At 36.7% G+C, this 21,535-nt stretch overlaps 1 protein-coding gene and 1 non-coding gene across 2 annotated transcripts; both read right to left on the minus strand.

Moving 5' to 3' along the window:
• Positions 1-11,121: 11,121 nt before the first annotated feature.
• Positions 11,122-11,586, minus strand: LOC121253459. The gene has a single exon (XM_041153472.1). It carries the CDS (start codon positions 11,584-11,586, stop codon positions 11,122-11,124), a length of 465 nt encoding a protein of 154 aa, XP_041009406.1.
• Positions 11,587-19,254: 7,668 nt separating this feature from the next.
• LOC121253774 lies at positions 19,255-19,361 on the minus strand. Its single transcript, XR_005938493.1, has one exon. It is a non-coding gene; the product is annotated as a small nucleolar RNA R71 (small nucleolar RNA).
• Positions 19,362-21,535: the final 2,174 nt, after the last annotated feature.

Consider the following 21,535-nt stretch of genomic DNA (forward strand, 5'->3'; position numbering starts at 1 on the left):
TCTACTCACTCCAGATTGGACAGGAGAGTTCTACTAGTATAATCCTCCATTCTAGGATTTGGGGTCGTGACAAGATTTATTTTCATGTTAATTCTCAAAATGTGTTTCATGACATGTGCATGTAGTATGCTTCATGTAAAAATGACATTTTTATGTAACATGCTAAAATGGTAAAAGATTCACATCTTATGTAAGCAAGTAATTAAATGCTCAATGATGTATCATATGATATTATAATATGAATGTGGCCTTTCTATAAGAATCATAAATAAATTATCCAACAGTAAGTTAGAAGCTAATTTACAAACTTCTCGGGTACTTAAGAATTTGGTGTGGTTGTAGTAAGAGTTGTTCTAAGTTAGGAATTTTAAAACTAAGGAATATTTTCATAATCAACAGGGCTCAAAACAATATTTACAAAATTGCCCCTATATTTCTTGAAATTGCCACTTAGGCCCTAAACATTCACTATTTGCATTTTGACCAAAGTTTTGAATTCCGTTCCAATGACCATTTCAGTTGAGGCACTGAAATGGAATATTTTGGTTCCGGTACGTTTTGGTATATTGTTTTAGGATAGACATTATATGGATAAATTATAGATAGAAACTATATTTTAAAATAACATCAATACAATGTAAGCAATGGAAAACACGGCAATAAGAAAAATGGCAACGGTAAACACAACAATGGGTAAAACAGCAATGATAAGCATCAATATTCTATTGCAAAAGCTTTCTTCCCCTCCTGGATTAGAGTCTTTTTCTTTTGAAGACTAGATCGTGACCTACAAGTAAATAATAGTAATAAATTTTATTTTTATTTTGTACTTTTTTACTTTTTGAAAACATCATATTCTTGAAGGGTCAAAGAGTCCTTAAAAGGGATTTTTTACAGCATGAAAGTCGAGTTAGTCTGGGAGATTCTGCACGGATTATATAAGTTAAAGATACTATTGGAGTGGGGGAGAGAGTGATTCTTTTTCTTGCTTAAGGGGGTAGAATGATTTTTTGGAAAACATGACGGAAAAGGGAAAGTGGGTGCACAATAGTGAATGATAAATTATGTAAAGAGCGGTGTAGGGGGAGCTAGTAATATGTGTGCGAAGAGAATGATGGATTAAAGCAAACCTGGTACTTGTAAAGGTTTTGATTTTCAATATCTTCAAGAGACCAAGAAAGCACAATGTCGCTGAAGCCATGGTCAGTAGGAGCTAGGAACTCTCTCATCTTCTCTGAACCGTCCACCCTTCGTCATTTTAACTATTTCTATTCTTTTTTCACAAAATTATCATTATGTCCTAAGTTTTTAATTTATTTTCAAAATTGCCATTGACTTTAATTTCGGTCCGAAATGACCATTTTGGCCGGAATACCGAAATATGGTTGGAATGGATCAAAATCGGCCAGAATTTGAGCCAGTACGGAACAATATCCTATTCTATGCCGATTACTATTCCGGCACGAAAAATTTAGGTCATTCCGATTCGAACAAAACGAATTTTAAAACTTTGATTTTGACCCCAAATTTCACCAAATTGCACAAACCTCATACTTTTTATGTTCTAAATCCATATGTGACCTTATAATTGCAAGAATCAAACAACTATTATGCTAACTATATCCAACATGCGGCATGCATTTGTGGTCATTTTGTGATTTCAAGCCTATAACCTCTTTGGATGCATAAGTGTCCGAATTTTATTAAGTATCGAACAATACATATGTTCTTAAGGGACATGCTAGCAACTTAGATTTAGGTCACATGGGTTCTTATTGTCATCCATGCATCAATTTGCACCAAAATGTCATGAGACCTTCTTCAAACCTAGTGTAAGCATGACATTCTTAGCTTCTTTTTAACATGTAAACCCTTAAGGCCTAAATAAATCATGCACTTAAACCCCTAACATGATGATAATAGGTTTATAAAGGTTAATTTATAACACAAATTTTGGGAAAATACATCTTCATGCAAGTGGAAACCGAATGTGCTTAGATGATCAACTCAAGACGTTGACTTATAAACCTAACATGACATGTTGTTTTCCTCAAATATGAACCTTAGATAAATCATTCAATACATTAGTAAAACATATAAGACCATATCAAGACATTTCATGGCTAAATTTCATCCCAAAATAATTTATTCTAGCAAAACTCCAAATCTGAACCGAAATGCATTTCTTCAAGTTAATCTTCATATAACTCAATCAAATCATCATTCTCATGCCATAATTTAAAGCCTAATATGTTAATCTATCACCCAAAAAAAAATATAAGATAGGATCACTTACCAAACCATGGCTTATGGTGCTCCCAAAATACTCACTCCAAAGACTTCACTCTCACTACTCGGTTTCACTCCTTTCACACACTAAGAGTGTTTTTCTCTCACAAACACTAAAGAGAAGTTTGAGGAAGATGTGTGAGGAAGTGAGGGATAAGGGGAGGGGGGGGGGAGGGTATTTATAAGACTCAATGGGAGGAGTGGGAGTGAGGGAGTGCATGGCTAGGAAGGAAGGGTGGGAGGTGATGTGTGTGTGTGGGTGGTGGAGTGCTTGATTGCATTTTCAGATTTTATCATCTCTTGCACAGCTGAATAGTCGCATAAACCACTTTATTACTTCATGGATAAGAGCTAGGTGAAGGCCATAGGTGCAGGGGTTGAAGATTTCAGAAGTTAGAAAAGAAATCACATGAGAAACCAAAATGAAAGCCAACGGTTTTGGCTTCACCAAAGCTATCCAGCTTTTTTTATCCTCTTTTGTCCCATCCTTGTGGTTTGTTTCGCTAAATAGTAAATACTATTATTCAGCTTTTCCAGGTGTGTGTGGAGGTAGGAATAATTTCTCTTTGGTTTAGTTTGAGCAGAAAATGAAAGGGTTGAATGTGCATAGGTTTCAGCCAAGTGAACACATGATCACCACCCATTTCAGCAATCGGTTTTGCTACTCGTGAGAGGTGATTGGCCAAGCATGCAATTGGTTATTTTGGAGCACATATTTAGAGCTAAAAGGCAAGGGTATTGGAGTGTAGTGGTGGCTGGTTTTGGTGCAGAAATATTTTTGAAAAAGTCATGGGCAGTTCGGTTTGGTCAAGTCTCATTTCCAAGATGAATAGTTGGGTTTTTGGATTTATTTTTGGAACTGTTCTTAGCCTTATTTTCGGTCTAAATTTTCTAGGTTTAGGAGATATGATGAGGGTTGAATGAATTGCAGAAAAATCCTTTGAAAACTTGTGGAAGAGCCAAGGTTACAATGGAGTGCATCGGTTTGCAATAGGTGTGCTGACTGGTGGGTTTTAGCAGCATTGTGTAACCCCCGCTCCTTTCTTCTTACGTAAACTTCTCTATTTCTTACGTAAGACTCATCATTTCTGACGTAAGCAAATTCTGATGACGGAATTATGCAATAGTCTGCCATTCTTTCTGGCGACTGTGAGCATCGTCATGTGTGCCAAACCATGACGACGTGCCTCTCAAGATATTAGGTGACTTCTAAAGTACGCTCAGTGTTTAAATGTACTGGAAATATTTATATGAGGTATTTCCATTATCGTTGAGTTAAACTTGTTTTTAAAAGAGACAATTATAATATTTTGAAGAGCTCCAAAATATTATAATTGTCGGAGATCATTTTAATATTAATTATTAAAATGATTCCATTTATTTGAAATATTATTGGGATTTAAACTATGTTGAAAGCTTTAATTAAATTAAATGGTTTCATCCTTTTAAATATATTAAATAAGATTTCATCATTTATTAATGATGAAAAAATCTTATTTTATAAACTACAGTTAGTTTAAAATAATATTTACCTTAATTCCTCTGAGTGCTTTTAATTAAGTTAACGTTTATGCATTTTCAAATGAGTATTTTAATATCTCAACGTTAGATCGTTTTGAGGATCCCACGGACCGATGCCGTCACGAGCGCCGCGAGGTGATGCTCGTGGACGCCGCAAAGGCCGAGGTTCAAGGTGATACTTGCGGATGCCGTGAAAGGCGAAGTTTGAGCCCGTGCTTTATGTTTTATGGATGGTACGAACTGATACTTTTGTGTATGTCACGAGGTGATGCTCGTGGGCGTCATGAAAGAGGACGTTCGAGCTCATGCTCACGAAATGACGTTTTCTCATGAAAAGAAATGTTTTCTCATGTTAAATGAAAGAAAGAATAAATGAAGCTCCAGCTCTTCTGAGCTGACATGAATGAATGAATGAATGAAATGTATAGAGATACGTAACGGCCACATGAATGAATGAAAGGGTACCAATGAATGGGCAGATTGCAATGCCGGGTAAGTAGTACCGGTAGTGCACCCAGTGCTGCCCCATATGAAAAGGGATTCCCAACCTGTGGCCACGGGCGGAATCCAGGTCAAAGGGCCGCTAACCCTAACACACAGGACATAATAGTGTGTACCGGCCTATGAAAGTGAAAAGAAAGAATGTATGTATGTACGCATATACGCATGCACGAACGCACTTTAAGAAATGAAGGCACTGCACTCTTGCATAAATGAAGGCACTGACGGGTGAAACATTTTACGAAAAGAAAGGAAAACCCCGTCCAGTGATGTTTTCAAATGAACGCACGTATGCACGCATGCATGTAAGTATAGTATGTACGAATGATGAATGCATGAATGAAAACCTACGTTGTTATATTTTAACTACATGAAGTAATACTTACGAGTCTTCGACTCATTTTAGTTTTTATATATGTCCCTCCCCCCCCCCCAATAGGGAAGGAAATGAAGTACGCGTCGGGACAGACATGGCCCATGGGGAAGAGCACGGAAGTCTAGGCATAAGGTTCAAATGTAAGAGAGGCTTTTTTATTATTAAAATCGACGTTTTCCACTGTAAACCTCTTTTATTACAAAAGCACATTTTTTATTTTATAAACGTAGAGTCTTGCACCCTGGGAAGAAGCAAAAAGTTTTAAATCGGAAGGTAATTCCCGTCATCCTTTCTCAAAATATTTTATAAATAGACCCACCACAAGGACGGGCGTTACACATTGACATGCATTTTCTTCAAGTGACATGGGTTGGGTTGTTCTATCATTCAAGGGTTGCCTAATAGTGATGCAAAACAAATGGCAAAGACAAAAATTGCAGATGAAAAATTATGAAGAAAACTATACAAGCCATGATGTTTGAGTTACTATTCATGGAAATGATGAGAGTTTTTGAGATAGTAACCTAAACTCAAGTTAGAGATCTTACCATGGGTGAAAAACAAATCCTAGGGCTGTGTGGGATGGATTTTAGGATAAAGGAAACTAATGGTATGGTGTATGTGGGTCCCATTAGAAATAGTGATAGGAAATGCTAGGCTTTTTTCCAAAGTGTTGAAATCCCATTGGCCATATGTTCAAGTCTTTTGTTTTGGCCTTGAAATGGACCTTTTCTTGGGCCCCATATTCAGATTTTATTGGGCCTTTTCTTGGCCTCAATATTTCACTAAGTTGGGTCCTAGTTTTGGATCTTTTCTAAATTGGGCCAATAGTTTAGAGTCTTTGGGCCCATAGTCCTAAATCCACTAAGTTGGGCCTATAATATTTTGTTTACTAATTGGCCTAAAATCATGGGTACATTCTCAGCCTCTAATCTTATCAGGGCTTGAGTCATTATTAAATCAACTCTTGACCTTCTTCAAATCTATCTAGTATTTTAACCAAGTTACCAAGTCCTCCAATGTGGCAAGTCTCCAATATGCCACTTGTCATTCCGTCGTTGGCCTATTGGCACTACTCTCATAATATCAAACCGTAAGGCTAGGGTCATGGTTACTAAGGAATTTTCGTTTTGGGCGCCCGGGGGGGGGGGGGGGGGGTGTTGGTTGTTTAATACATGTTTGTATTCCAGATTTCGATGAAAGTAAAAGGACATGGGTTTTGTAAAAGACTACAGACTATCTTATCCTACCGCTGCTTCCAAAACTCTTTGCACTATTCATCCTTGCCCAGATGGTAATAACTGTCACTTGCAAAATGTCCTGACGTTTTGTCCAACAAGACAACTATCATTATTGACTTGATTACATTTCAACATGACACTACAACACCTTTTGTGGCCACTATTTTTCCGGCGGCTCATAATTTAATGAAAAGACTTGTTTTCACCCCGCAAGAAGCATGCCTCTGAAAAAGAATCAATGCAATTGTGGGGACTTATTCATGGCGACGTAAAAGTCGTAGCAATAAATGGTTTTTACCATGTAGTGTTGACACAACATTTCTCAGTGAGGGAAGTGTTGCACTTTGTGACAACATTTTTCTTTTTGCTGAGATTTATCCTCATCCCAATTAAAATACTCCTCTTATCGACAACTATATTGGGTAATTTATTTTGTGAAAAATATGAATATTGTTTTGAGGTGATTTCTCGTTGTCGAAATTAATGTCTTTTATAAATTAAACCTACACCATCTTAACTCTCACATTTATGAAAAATCTGCCTCCTAACTCTCCTCAATCCCCATTTTGAAAGTGCAGATAGGTTGATAGTAGAGCCCAAAGTCTCATCCACTTTTAAGAAAGTCCATATGTTAAGCATCCCTATCTATCTCTCTGCCGCTATTCTACCTCTCGTACTCACTGCCACCACTTTTGCTGCCTAAAACCCAAACGGTGCTGCCTCTACTAGCCTTGACCATATGCGGAAAAAAAAAACTCTAGCTTTTCTTATATTTCTCTATGCATATGATTGAGTTTTGTATATATTCCCATCATATCTGAATACACAATTTGAAGTTGTTGACTAATGCCAAAACTACATGCTAATACTTGGATTCCCGCATTATACTTGGATTGGTAAAGTACTTGTGTCGTTTTCTTCTCTATCTATTTGTTCATTCCTTTCTCTCTCTCTATAGCGTCAACGCAAATACAACAGATCAAGAGGGCGCCATGTTTGTAATGAATGAATATAGTCTTTGTTTTCTTGGTTGAGAATATATAAAATATAAACAAGGGCTTCCAAAATCCCAATAGCGGAGAATTCCAGATTCTGAATGTAGTGTTAAATTGATGATTTGCAAGTTGGGTTCAATCAGTACTGAATTGGATCCACTGTATCATTGTTTAGTTGTAGTCCCTAGTAGGTAGGCACGGTGAGGACAGGAGAAAAACGAGAACAAGAAAAAAAATATTCCAAGAATAAATCAAACTAGTAAGCATTATGTATGTCTTACTCTGAGATTTTTTTTTTCTTCAAACTCTATTTTTCACTTACTCTTCCTCCCAAAATAATATGGTAGAGAATGAGATTGCAATTGACACCTTCTAATTAGTTTACTAATAAAAAAAAGTTATTTATATTATAGTATGTAACGACCCAATCCTATATTTTTAGGGATAAAGTACAGATAAATTTTTAGGCTCAATAAATGAGTTAAAGCCCATATGAAAATTATCAGATGATTTTTTTTTTAAACCTAGAGTTAAGACTCCATTATTATTATTTTTTTTTACTCCAAGCACGTGTGTGTTAGAGTCCAAACACGATTACTATTTTTTATTTCCTCTTCATAATAAAACTCTTCCCTACCGGTTTTTTTCTTCTATAAATTTCAAATAATCCACTCGCATGCACGTCTCTCCCCTTTGTTTTCTCTAGGGTTTTCCACCATGTTTTTTTATATACATACGAGAACTTCCTTATTGATTGCTATCAAACTATGGTTGCCGCAACAGCCCTCCATCACCTAGACTCCTCACCTAGGTAGATTTCTCTTCATGCATAGTTTAGTTGTTGTCCGTCTATCACTGCATACACGGCTCCATCATACCACTTCCTCCGCATACACGTTTATCACCTCTAGAGTTTTCTTTTCTCTTTTGTTTCTCATCCACCTATGTTTATAAAGATGCTTTAGCCCTCTTGCATGAAAATCATAGTCCACTACTGCCAATGTCAAAGTACACACACGCACGCAGAGCACCTTTCACGAACTCATCGAACGCTCAGCCCGTCCCTAGACTATCACGCCGTTTTCTCTCCACCGTGAATACTGAAAACAACTGTGTTTCCAAGCTCAGCCCTCCACCATGAGCCTCTTCCTCCGAGCTGCTCCTCCCTCTGCCGTGAACTACCACGAAAACAAGACTCCCGGATGCCGGAAACCATCCCTTTCTCCCTCACATCTCACGGCCTCCACACCACAGCCGCGCAGCTACACCAAGAACCACCAACTTTCCCATACGCAGCAATCGTAGCTCTTCCTTCTACCACCGTCGCCCAACCGTGAGATCTACACAGACAATACTTTATTTTACTGCACCGAAACAGAGGAGATATCCTTGCACAAACCAAGAGCCACGTTCTGCCACTGTTGGGCCGCGACGCCACCGTCGGCAGCAACAGACAACGCCAGAGATCTAGCCTCCACTACCCAGTGATAGCTAGCGCCACCGCCCGAAGCCCCATGCACACTGCGTGGTGCGTAAACCTTCTCCCCGTAATCTCTCTCTCATAACTCTCTCACTCTCAGTTGCATAGCTGCCACTCGTCGGAGTTGACGCTGTGCCCAGCTACTAGACCCACCGTCGCGACTGCTTCTTCCTCTCTCGGTGAGCATCGAACCAGCCAACCTGAATGCATGCAACCCATTCAAGCGTAAAACCCAACCCGAATATGTAGGCAACCCGTAAGATCAATTTTAAGTGGGTTAGTTAAATTACAATAATGCCCTTTGTATTGTTTTCCAAAAATACCCATGCCTATTTAGGATTAAAAGATGAGAATATTTTAGTGTTAAGAGGAATCTAAGTTTAGGAAATATAGAATATTATAGTAGTTTAGGTTTTAAATAAAATCACATGTTTAATTAGAAATTTATGCAAATTACGTGTTTATTTTATAGGCGACCGATTACGTACCGAAAATAGTGGATTAGCACTGCAAGGTAAGTAGCATGATCATACCCACGTATATACGGTAAACGGCATGTCTTTTATAAAAATATTTTGCATGTATGCCCTTCTTTGGAAGCTCCTCTTTACGTACCCAATCATGATATATTTATGAAAATCTATGATTTTATATGAAAATTTATGCATAAAATTATTTATGAAATGCATGATTTTATGTGAGAGTTATGCATAAAATTATTTTATGTGAGAGTTATGCATAAACTTTTCTATGAAAGTCATGAATTTATGTGAGGGAACATGTATCACAATATTTATGAAAGAATGTGATTTCATTTGAAATCTATGACACGATATGACAAGTATGTATGTGATTTCTTTTGAAATCTATGAAATGACAAGTATGCAAGTATGATTTTGATAAAATATGTAACGGCCTATGTTATGATATGAAGACGGTACCTATGTTATGGGCATATTACATTGCCAAGTCGTGCATGCTAGTAGTGCACCTAGTATGTCTTCCTTATGTATGGATTCTACAATCTGCGGCCACGGGCAAAATTGGAATCTACTTAGATTCGCTAACCCTAACTCACGGGGGTCAACAGTGGGTAACGGCCTATGATAAATGAAAAGATAAGTCCATATTCATGTTTATGTTAATTACATATGTATTTGTGAGTATGCACGTTTTTAAAGAAACCTTATGTTTATTATGTTTACTATATGATGTGTTGCTTATTGAGTATTCGACTCATTTTAGTTTATTTTTATGTTTTTAAACTACCCCAAGTGATGGCATTTATGAGGATGAGACTACAGAACAGGACTTAATCCTGGGAGGCGAGACAGAGGCCTAAACAGATTGTGCTATTATTATTTCTATGGTTTATAGTTTAAATAAATTATTTTGATAAGCACATGAGACTTCCGTATTTTTTTTTAAATAAGTGCTTCCGCAGACTTTATTTTGGAGTTTTAGGATTTATTGAAGTTTGTTATTTATGGAAATCTTTTGCATCTGACGCTTTGTTAAAAAGAAAAGCTTTTAAGTTCAAGTTTAATAGTAGCACACTATCTCTCTGAAAATTCTAAAATGTCTTTTTGGGAAGCGGGGTGTTACATAGTAAGAAAAGAATATTGATAGCATTGAGATAGTTTCTTATTGTTCATGAGTAAATGGGTTAAATGGGTTCATACCTCAGAAACTCTAAATAATAACTTTCCTTTTCTTTTTGTGGCCTTGATATCATTTGTTATAACTTATATATAGGGGCAATACAAGTGTTTAGATCTGCTTTCTTCTCTTAGAGAAAGAATATATAATTATTCCAATAGCCTTATGTGAACTATATTGGCCCTACATTGATGTGAAGATGAGCTTACCTATAGGGATCCCCATGTAACTTATGATATTGTTGTACCTAGGCTGTGAACTTTGCAAATCATTACCAAAGCATTCAAAAGTGTATCCGAATGCAAGTTTCACATATAGATTTGATTCTATAAGCTGTTTTCATGTGCTCGTAATTCTACGTGCCACTTTAGTCTGCATTTTGTTTGGTGATCTGATAAATTACCATAATTGAGATATTTGTATCTGTTTCTTATACATCCTATTTTGGTTTGCCTTGGTTTTATTTTTCCATTTATTTTCAACATTGGAGAACTTAAGCTTGACCCCTTAGTTTGCCTTGGGTTTTTCTTTCCATTTATTTACGTGGCTAAGCCCAAACATTAGATGAGCAAGAGCCAATCCCTTCAAGATAAGTACGACTGATGGTTCATGTGGAAAGTATAGAATCTCATGCATTGGATCATGACACTACAATGTTTTGTACTATTGTTTTTTTATTTTTTTTCTTCTATTGCCTAGTTCTCTATGATGGTGTTTACTGTTGATAAATCATAAAAATTAAAACTCTATTATCTCTGCACATGCTATATGATTTCCATCTCATATCAACCATTGGACAACTTTTTTTTTTTTTTTTTGAAACAAACATGTATCTATATTCAATCAAGAAGTATCCATTACAACTTTATCCTGTAAAATCAGACTATAGAGACCATCAAGGCCATCTTCCATCCAAACAATTTCTTCATTTATTTCTAAAGCAAACTTAGCTAAAAAATCAGCAACCTTGTTTGCCTCTCTATACGTATGACTAACAATCCAATGAGGTATGTTCTTTAGCATTCCTCTTATATCTTCTATGATCTGGCCTTCCCATTCCTAATTATCATATTCTCTATTTACAGCCTTTACCACACTCAGAGCATCCCCTTCAAACTCAGCTCTACCCACCTGAACTTCTTCACACAACTTTAAGGCTCTCCAAAGAGCTATAGCTTCTACTTGAGCTGAAGACATAACATAGTTATTTGGCATACATGCAGACATAAAAATATCACCAAGATGATCTCTAATAACAATCTCTGCTCCCATCTTCTTGTTCTTTATAACAAAGGCAACATCCCAATTAACTTTTGAAGCACCATCTCTAGGCTTACTCCATCTTACCAACTCTCTATTGTTATGGTTACTCACTCGACCTCCAACATAGTTAGCTTCCTTGAATTGTATGGTATCAGGACTAGTGAATTTTTTTTCAAAGATAAATATATTTCTTCTCAACCATAAGTTCCTCAAAACTGTAGCAACTAGTTCTAGCTCCTCTTCACTCAATCTAAGTGCCATCTTCCTCCACACACTCCCAAAATCTACTTCATCTGAGGATCGTTTCTGCACTGGACTACTGCCTTCTGCCTAGACAGCCACAGCTGCAGCACAGCTCCAAAGCTCATTACATATGGTTTCCTCCTCTTGGTTGCAAAGTGGACATTGGGTTTTTCTACCACGTTTCTCCTAAACAAATTTCTTCTAGTTGGCAGACAGTTATTGAGAGCTTTCCATATGAACATCTTTATCGCTCATGGGACTTTTAATCTCCAAATATTACACCACCATTCATTTCAATTAACTGCATTAGATGACTCCCCTTCTATCTGCTTTCTTCTTTGCATTTTGAAGTGGTATGCAGATTTCACACTGAAAATTCCACTTCTTGAAGGTGCCCATATCTACTTATCAGACCCACCTGTTATATTAACAGGCAAACCACAAATAATCCCAACTTCTTCTTCCCTGAAAACCTCCTTGACTACTTCCTACTCTCATCAATTAACTTTTCCACCCTATCTTCAACTGAGAATTGTTTTAAAAGGAGATTGAACTTTATAAGAGGATGGTTTTGGTATCTACCTATCACCCTAGATCTTTATACTCTTACCATTGCCGACCCTCCACACTATGCCCTCCTTCAACAAATCTACAACTCCCCACATACTCCTCCAAATTAATGATGGACCCTTTCCAGTTTTGCTTCCAACACACTAGACTGCTTATTATACTTGTCATCCAGGACCCTTGCTGCAATGGGCTTAGGATTTGTCAACACCCTCTAGCACTGCTTAGCTAGAAAAGCTTTGTTGAAGCTCTCTAGCTCTCTTAATCCTAAGCCCCCACACTTCTTTGAAGCCCCCACCCTGTCCCAACTCATCCACCTTATCTTCTTATCATTCTCTTTAAAGCTCCACAAAAACTTGGCCATCTCAGCTACCAATTCCTTACACAGTTTTTTATGTAGTGCAAAGACACTCATATAATATATTGGTATCAACTGGATCATAGCTTTCAACAAGACCTCTTTCCCAGCAAGAGATAGAAAGTGATTCTTCCAGTTGTTTATCCTTAACCACACCTTATCTTTTATTCCTCTAAAAGTGTTATACTTGGACCTACCAACCATTGCAGGTAATCCCAAGCATTTTTCAAAACTGTTCTGCACTTTAGCTCCCAAATCATCCCTAATTCTTCCCCATTCTCTCTTCCTTCCATTCGAGCTAAACATTATGGTGGTTTTCTATTTATTAAGGCACTGCCCTGAGGATTTTTCATACAACCGCAGGATGCTTCTAATTCTCAACCATTCCTCCCAGCTTGCCCTCTTAAAAATGATGCAGTCATCTGCAAAGAGAAAATGTGTAAGCTTTACACCTCCTCTTGCCATTGTCACACCTCTTATCACCCCTTTATTTGCTGCCTCATTTCGTAGACTACTAAGTCCCTCAACACATAATAGAAAAAGGTAGGGAGAAAAGGGATCTCCCTGCCTTAGACCTCTCGATGGTTTAATCACTTCCCCAGGTTGTTCATTTACCAAAACAACATATGAAACTGTAGTGATGCAAGCCATAATCAGTTTGATCCATCTACTGCCAAAACCCAGCTTCACCATAACTACTTCTAGGTAGGGCCACTCAACTATTTCATATACTTTAGAAATGTCTAGCTTCACAGACATGGGTCCCATATTATCAGTTATTAGTCTACCCAGGATGAAAACACTTTGGTTCTGTGAAACCACCTCATTTATCACTTTTTCAATCTATTTGCCAAGGTTTTAGCAATAAGCTTGTACAAGGCATTGCACAAGCTTATTAGCCTAAAATCCCCAACCTTTTTTGGGTCAATCAGCTTTGGAATCAAAGCTATATATGTGAAGTTAAATTAGGCATCCATCTTCCCCCCATTCAAAAAACACAAAGCTGCCTCACTAATATCTCCACCTATAATTCTCCAAAAACTCTAGTAAAAAATTCACTGTAACCATCTGGTCCAGGGGATTTTTCAGGGCCCATCTCTTTCAAAGCTACCTCCACTTCCTCCGTGCTAAAACTCTTATCTAGTTCCACATTCATACAACTTGTGACTTTTGCACCAGTAGAGCTGATACACTTCTCAATAGCATTTAGAAGGGGATTTAGAACTATATACCTCAACAAAGTGCCTCCTGAAAGCCTCAGCAATCTCTTACTCTTCCACCCTCACATTTGATTGGGCATCCATCATCGAAAGTATTTGATTCTTCCTCTTCCTTTAGTTGGCACAAGCATGGAAGAATTTTGTATTCTTATCTCTCAGTCCGTACCAATTTCTTTTTTCCCTCTGTCTCCAATTAATGTCTTCCTGCTCCAATAGCGTCCCCACTTCTTTTTTAAGAACTTTTAAATATGTTGTCACCTGTGGCCCCTCCACCTCTTGTAGCTCTTTTTATCTTCTGTGACAGCTGCTCAATATTTGCTCCCTTCTCCCTATCCTTTACTCGAAAACCATTTACTAATTCCCCACTGCATCTGTTTAACATATTTTGAATTTCCTTGAGAGGTTCATGTGTCAGCTACTTCCTGCCCAAACTTTTTTCACCACCAACTCACATTCCTCTTCCTTTAACCAACTTGCTTCAAACTTAAAGACAAACTTTCTTTTCCTCTTTCCTTTACTTTCTTTTTTAGCACTTACTAGAATAGGTTTATGGTCAGAAATCCTGGCAACAAGTCCTTCCACAACTGCTGTTTGAATCTCTCTCCACATTCTTTATTTGCAACATACCTGTCAATCCTCTCCTTTGTGAAGGTATAATCATCATAACCATTGCTCCATGTAAAAGGATTCCTGACACAACCCACATCAAACAGGCTATTTGCTTCAAGTGCCTCACGAAACAACATCATTTGACCCTCATGTCTCAACTGGCCCCTCTCTTTTCACATTAGACCAATAATTCATTAAAGTCCCCTATAACACACCAAGCCATTCCCTCCCTAGGTTTGAGCCTCGACCATAGCTCCCAATAATACCTCCTCCTAGCTACCTCAAGGTGCCCATAAAAACCAGTGAACATCCATTCTTCTGCACTGACATCCTTCACTTTTGCATTAATATGCCATTGTGAAAAGTTGACGATCTCTACTCCAATACTACCCTCCCAAAATAAGGTCAGACCACCTCTTCTCCCAAGTGGATCAACCACAAAACAATCCTCCATCCCAACTTTTTCTTTAAACCCTCCACCCTTCTAGCTTTCACCATTGTTTCCATCAGAAAAATAGTAAGTGTTATTTTTATGTATTTTAATCACTCTTTTATTTATGAAAAGTGTCATTTTTCCTTCAATACTATTGATTTTTTTTTATGTGTACATATTTTTATTTATTTTCTTATATTTGAAGGAATGAGAAGGTTTAGTGCAAAAAGAGAGCATTTTGGTACAAAAGAAGAGACTACATATTCAGACCGATGAGAGGCAGCGAGATCTGAAGAGAGCCGATGAGATTTGGCTGATGAGTGTACGAAAGTGCATTCTAAATACCATATTATTGGACTATATTGCTAAAATGTGAATAGAAATCATAGGAATTAATGTATATTCTTGAATTGAGTTTCTATTTATTTTGGGATACTCCTGAACAGATTTTTATATTTAATTTCAAAGTCTATAAAAGAGCAAGTCAAAACCCAGTCAAATTCAAAGTACTTTCAAGTAGGCAAGACGTTGGAACAACCTAAGAACTTTCAACGAATATAGGACTATTCAAATAAGGATAATGATATGGTTTGAGAGTAATTCAGATCAAGAGAAAAAGCCAGTCTGAAATTCACTAGAAGACAACATGTACATACTTTAGTATTTTGATCAGAACTTTCCACTCAAAAATCGGATTGATGCTATTCTTGATGTGTGGAAAGCTATCTTAAAGGGCTACAAGTTTGTCTCTAATAAAGATTTCTAAATTCAAATTCTTGAAGTGCGTATGTGGCGGTCAAGATAAATCATAAAATTTAGGCAATTTTGTATGCAGGAATATGAAGACATTAGGGTTTCTTTCATACCTTATATAAGCATTTCATTAGCACGAAATTGGGAGTTTGGAGAGAAGGGAGACGGCTCAGTACTGAAAAATGAAGAGACGATATTAATTTCCATGGTCGCCGTTTATTTTATTTTTCTCATGAGATTTTTGTAGTCCATTATATTTATAAGTAACTAAATTCTCAAATAGGGTTAGGGATAAACTTGCACATTAGATGATATTTTTAATTTATTTTTAATTTATGTATTTGATTTTCAATTAATAAAACTCATTTGTTTTATCATTCTCAATTCATTATTGGTGTTTTCTTCTCCAAATAATCATAGAATTTATTATGTTTATGGATTCATTCATACTTTTTCTATTAAATGGATTAGGTCTTTGTTTATGTTTGGATTAATTATTTATCTATATTGATTTAATTCTTTGCTTCAATATCGCTCCCTGAGTATATTGTCGTCGTTGAATTTTCTCAATAGTAATAATAATTTATGTATTTTAAAAGTGGTGAATGATTTTTCAAAGGGTTACATTTAGTTTAATTTTTGTTTACAAATCTATACCTTCCGATTGGAAATTTTGGGAATTGAGTTCCCAATTGAGTTATTCAATGAATCAAGAATAATTAAAATACCGGATTTGTGCAAGGGATTTTTGACACTTTATTGTTCGTCAAATTTGAGTACTTTTTCCATTAATGACTTTGCTTCACTTTAATTTGTATTTAAAAATTAATCTTTGTTCTCCATTAGTTATTTAATATTTTTCTTTAGTTTATTTGTTCATTATACCATTCTTTTAATTTGTCTCTCTGTGGGATCGACACCCCAAAACCGTGTTACAACTACTGTGTTATTCTTTGGGTGTAATCAGCAACATACCTGTCAATCCTCTCCTTTGTGAAGGTATGATCATCATGACCATTGCTCCATGTAAAAAGATTACCAATAAAAATCACATCAAACAGGCTATTTGCTTCAAGTGCCTCACAAAACATTATCATTTTACCCTCATGTCTCAACTGGCCCCCTCTCTTTTCACTTTGGGCCAATATTTCATCAAAGTCCCCTGTAACACACCAAACCATCCCCTCCCTAGGTTTAAGCCTCAACAACAACTCCCAAGAATACCTCATCCTAGCTGCCTAAGGGTGCCCATAAAAAACAGTGAACATCCATTCTTCTGCACTAACATCCTTCACTTTTGCATTAATATGCCACTGTGAAAAGTTGACAATCTCCACTCCAATACTACCCTCCCAAAATAAGGTCAGACCACCTCTTCTCCCAAGTGGATCAATCACAAAACAACCCTCCATCCCTAACTTTTTCCTTAAACCCTCCATCCCTAAGTGTTATTTTTATGTGATTTTTATCACTCTTTTATTTATGAAAAGTGTCATTTTTCTTTCAATACTATTGATTTTATTTTATTTCTACATATTTTTATTTATTTTCGTGGATTTGGCATAATGATAAGATTTAGTGCAAAAAGATAGCATTCTGGTACAAAAGAAGAGACTACAGATTCAGACCGATAAGTGACAATGAGATCTGAAAAGAGCTGATGAGATTTGGGCTAGGAGTCTTGTCCTATGGGCAACAAAGAGATTTCTCTTTCCCAAAGGCAAGAAGACTTACCTCTTGGTAGGTGAGGAAACTCGTTTCTAAAAGGTGTGACCGAAGATTTGGCAAGAAGCTCAAGGCAGTAAGATTGGGCGACTAGTCTAAACAACCAACTTGAAAGACCAACCTAAACGACATCGTGGGCAACAACTAGAAAATACGAGAGGAGTCTTTCATCCTGGTCGGGAGTCTTTCCACTCGGTAGGCGAGGAGAGGGCCATGTGGTCTTTGAGAACTCCAGGCCCGTTCATTTCTGACCTTCCAGCCAGTTATATTCAGCACACACGGCATCTATCCAATGGGACCCTTACGAGTTTTGCAATTAATCTATTGGCGACCAAATCCTCCCGAACTTCGCATTTCAAGTCGCATATCATTGAATCTTTCATTTTAGATAATTTCGATATTCTTGGGATAATTTCCTTTTATGTTAACATCTATCTTTAGAAACTATTTTTCAGATTTTTAGGCTAGATCGTAGCCGTATTTATTTTATTTTCGGATTTGAATTTTGACATCTATTTAATCCCATCTTGTGGGATGAATACGGAGTCTTGGTTCTTAATCTTAATTTTATGTTTTAGAGTCTGAGCCTGAGTTTAGAGTTCCAGAGTTTATTTTTGAAGTATTCTTTCGAGAAGGCAGAATTGGATGGTAGAGGTGAGAGTCGCATGCTTCATCAATAGACTTCAATGAAGAACACCAGTTTTATTCTTTTTCTTTTTAATTTCATTATGAACTAATTCTATTTTCTAGAACTTTGGTGTAGCCTAGCATTGAACACATAATTTATATTCCAAGTTATTTTATTTTCAATATTTCCATGATTGAGTGTTTATTCCATATTCTTAATGCTTACAGTTTTCTTGTTAATTATTGTTCGATCTTTTGGATTGCAATGAGACCGAGAGGTGATTTGTGATTAAAGTTCTAGGATTAAACACCATTTGTTGAGTGAAAGCAGATATGCTTTACCGCAACTATTGTGATTTTCAAGAAAAATCCAAAGAGCTTAATGAGTCTCTAATTAGTTAAATTTACATAGAGATATGGAGTTACTAGTTGAAAATTTTTTTGGTATTGATCGAGAGAAAATATTGAATAGTTAAGGAATTTTTATCATCAAATTGGAATAATTGGGATTCTATAACAAGAAATAATAAATTGTGTGGAATTTGCTAGGTGAAGTCAAATGCTCTAGATCTATTCTTATGATTTTTAAAATCTTAATTTTAATGTTCTTTTCTTCAGTTTAATTTAGATAAACCATTCTTCAAATTTTAGTTTTTCAAATAGTAATTAATTTAATCAATTTCAATACTCAATAGCATAATTATTCCATGTGGATTCGATATCCGTTTTCTTTAAATCACTTTACTACTTGTTACGATTCTGTGCACTTGCAGATATATTTTTGTTATTGATATTGATACTATCTTGATTTTGATTACTTTGGATTTTATTTTAGTTTATTTATTTTAAAAAAATTGGTTTAAATTAGATCTCAGTTTGGTTTTTCTTTTCAGGAATCAGAAGTGCATGCCCCGATCTAAATCATTAGAGCATACACCTTTCGATCTCGAGATTGAAAGAACTTTACTTCAGATCAATAAAGAGAAAACGAAAGAGGTCATCGTATCTAAAGTTAATATGGCCGACAAGAGCATAAGGTGTTAAGAGACTATGCAAGGTCAATGGGGCAATGTCCAGTATAAGGTGGCCAGCTATACAAGTCAATAACCTCGAGATAAAGCCGGCCATCATTCAAATTATCCAAAAAAACCGTCTAGTTTGGGGGGCTGTCACAAGAGGATCCAAACGTCCATATTGCAAATTTTCTAGAAATTTGTGATATTTTTAAACACAACGGAGTGACAGATGATGCAATTTGATTGAGACTTTTTCCTTTTTCACTTAGGGAAAAAGCAAAAGCTTGGCTGAATTCTTTGCCGCCTGGCTTCATCTTCACCTGGGAACAGTTGACACAAAAATTTTTAGCGAAACATTTCCTTTTACCCAAGACAGCGAAATTACGGAATGATATCACTACCTTTACCCAATTTGAGGATGAATCATTATATAAGGCATGAGAGAGATACAAGGATGTATTATGCAAGTGTCCAAATCATGACCTCCCAGCCTAGCAAGTAGAGACGTTTTACAATGGTTTGGGATCCACAAATCGATCTATAGTTGATGCAGGCGCAGGAGGAGCATTAATGAATAAGACCCCTAAAGCCGCATATGAACTTTTGGAAGAGTTGGCGTCTAACCACTATCAGTGGGCCACAGAGAGAGCAATACCAAAGAAGGCGGCCAACGTCGTTGAGCATGACTCTATGTTCGAAATTGCAGCTCAGTTGGCAAATCTATCACAACAAATAGGTAAGATGAACGTTAATGCTATTCAAACTAATGTTGTTTGATCATTGAGCAGGAGATTGCCAAGTGGGGAATCCTTTTGCCCAACCGAGTTATGAACAAGCCCATTATGTGTCCAATTTCCAACGTCAAAATAATCTCTATTCAAACACGTTCAATCCCGGCTAGACCACCTCAACAGTTTCCATGGAACAATAACCAAGTGCCGGCTAGATCACCTCAACAGTTTCCACAGCAAGAGAAGAATCCAACACTTGAAGATACGATCATGCAGTACATGCAAAAGACTGATATGGTGAATCAAAACAAAACGGCTTCGATCCGAAATGTTGAGGCTCAAATCGGTCAGCTCTCAAACATGCTTACCGAGAGGATAGCAAGGACTTTACCGAGCAACAGTATGACCAATCCGAAGGAACATGTCAAAGCCAAAACATTGAGAAGTGGGCAGACATATGACCAGTCGGTAAATACCGAGCGAGATGAAGAAGCTAACGAAAATGTGAAGTCCGAGAAGAAGGAAACTGAGGACGAGGTGAAAGAAACCGATCGTGAGGTGATCGACCAGCAAGCTGAAAAGACTAGAGAGAATAAAGGGGCTGCAAAATCTAAGAAATCCAGGAAGTTTATTTCTGAAACTTATTCTCCTTCAATTTATGATCCACCAATTCATTTTCTACAGAGATTAGGAAAAAATAAGATTGATAATCAGTTCTCTCTACAGTTGGCGACCGAGGAGAGTAGTGCAATTGTACAAAAGAAGCTGCCGACTAAGGAACTAGGTCTTGGAGAAGCAAAGTTGACCACCATCTCTCTACAGTTGGCGACCGAGGAGAGCAGTGCAATTGTACAAAAGAAGCTGCCGCCAAAGGAACTAGGTCTTGGAGAAGCAAAACCGACCACTATCTCTCTACAGTTGGCGAACAGATCCATTAAATACCTGAGAGGACTCATTGAAGATGTAATGGTGAAAGTTGATAAGTTCATCTTCCCGACAGACTTCATTGTACTCGATATGGAAGAGGATGAGGAGATCCCTTTCATATTGGGCCGACCTTTCCTTGCGACGGAGAGAACCTTAATTGATGTCTAGAAAAGGAAACTCATTTTGAGGGTCGGCAAGGAGAAAGTCACTTATGACATATTTAAATCTATGGAATTCCCTTCCAATGTACATTCTTGTTTTCAAAAAAGTGACTGAAATGTGGTCATGGCTGACGAGACTTATGGAACTGAATTTCCAAAGCTACCACGTAAGGAACCACCCAAACTTGAACTCAACCCGCTTCCATCAAATTTAAAGAACGAAGAGGCCGGGGAGATCTCGAAGGGGTACACGGCTGTATTTTCAAGGAAAATATTCAATTGGAAGATCAGGAAAAAAAATCAGGGGAGCATCTCTTACCTTCTCTCATTTTTTACTTTAGTTTTTCTTCCTTTTTTCTCATTGGGGACAATGTGATATTTAAGTTTGGGGGGAAAGGATATTATTTTATTTATAATAATAATAATAATCATAATAATAATAATAATAATAATAATAATAGTATGGGTTGATGAATAAAAAGCTTATGATAAGAATATGATTGAAATTGATTATACTTTTTAGGAAAAGTTCTCATTGCTTAAGTCTAGTTGTTAATGTTTTACTTGATCTTACTCAATTTGATATTTTCTATATTCAATAAATGCCTCTTATGATCATTAATTGTTTTGAGTACCTAGAGAAATTTTATGTGAATTTTGTGAATTTGTATGGTCTCAACTTACTCTAGAACTTGTTTGATTACACTCGAGATGAAATCCTAGCTAGAATATTACTAGAAAAATGATTAAGGCATTCTTTGGACCGGTTGAGCCTTTTAAGCTTACATGTTTCTTATCTTTATCTCTAGTTGCCCCTTTGAGCTTTATTGAAATATATTT

The sequence above is a fragment of the Juglans microcarpa x Juglans regia genome, chromosome 2S (assembly GCF_004785595.1).
Source record: "Juglans microcarpa x Juglans regia isolate MS1-56 chromosome 2S, Jm3101_v1.0, whole genome shotgun sequence".
Lineage (NCBI taxonomy): Eukaryota > Viridiplantae > Streptophyta > Magnoliopsida > Fagales > Juglandaceae > Juglans > Juglans microcarpa x Juglans regia.

Coding starts and splice junctions, on each gene's coding strand:
- LOC121253459 (XM_041153472.1), bottom strand. CDS start 11,586: ATGGCACTTAGATTGAGTGAAGAGGAGCTAGAACTAGTTGCTACAGTT.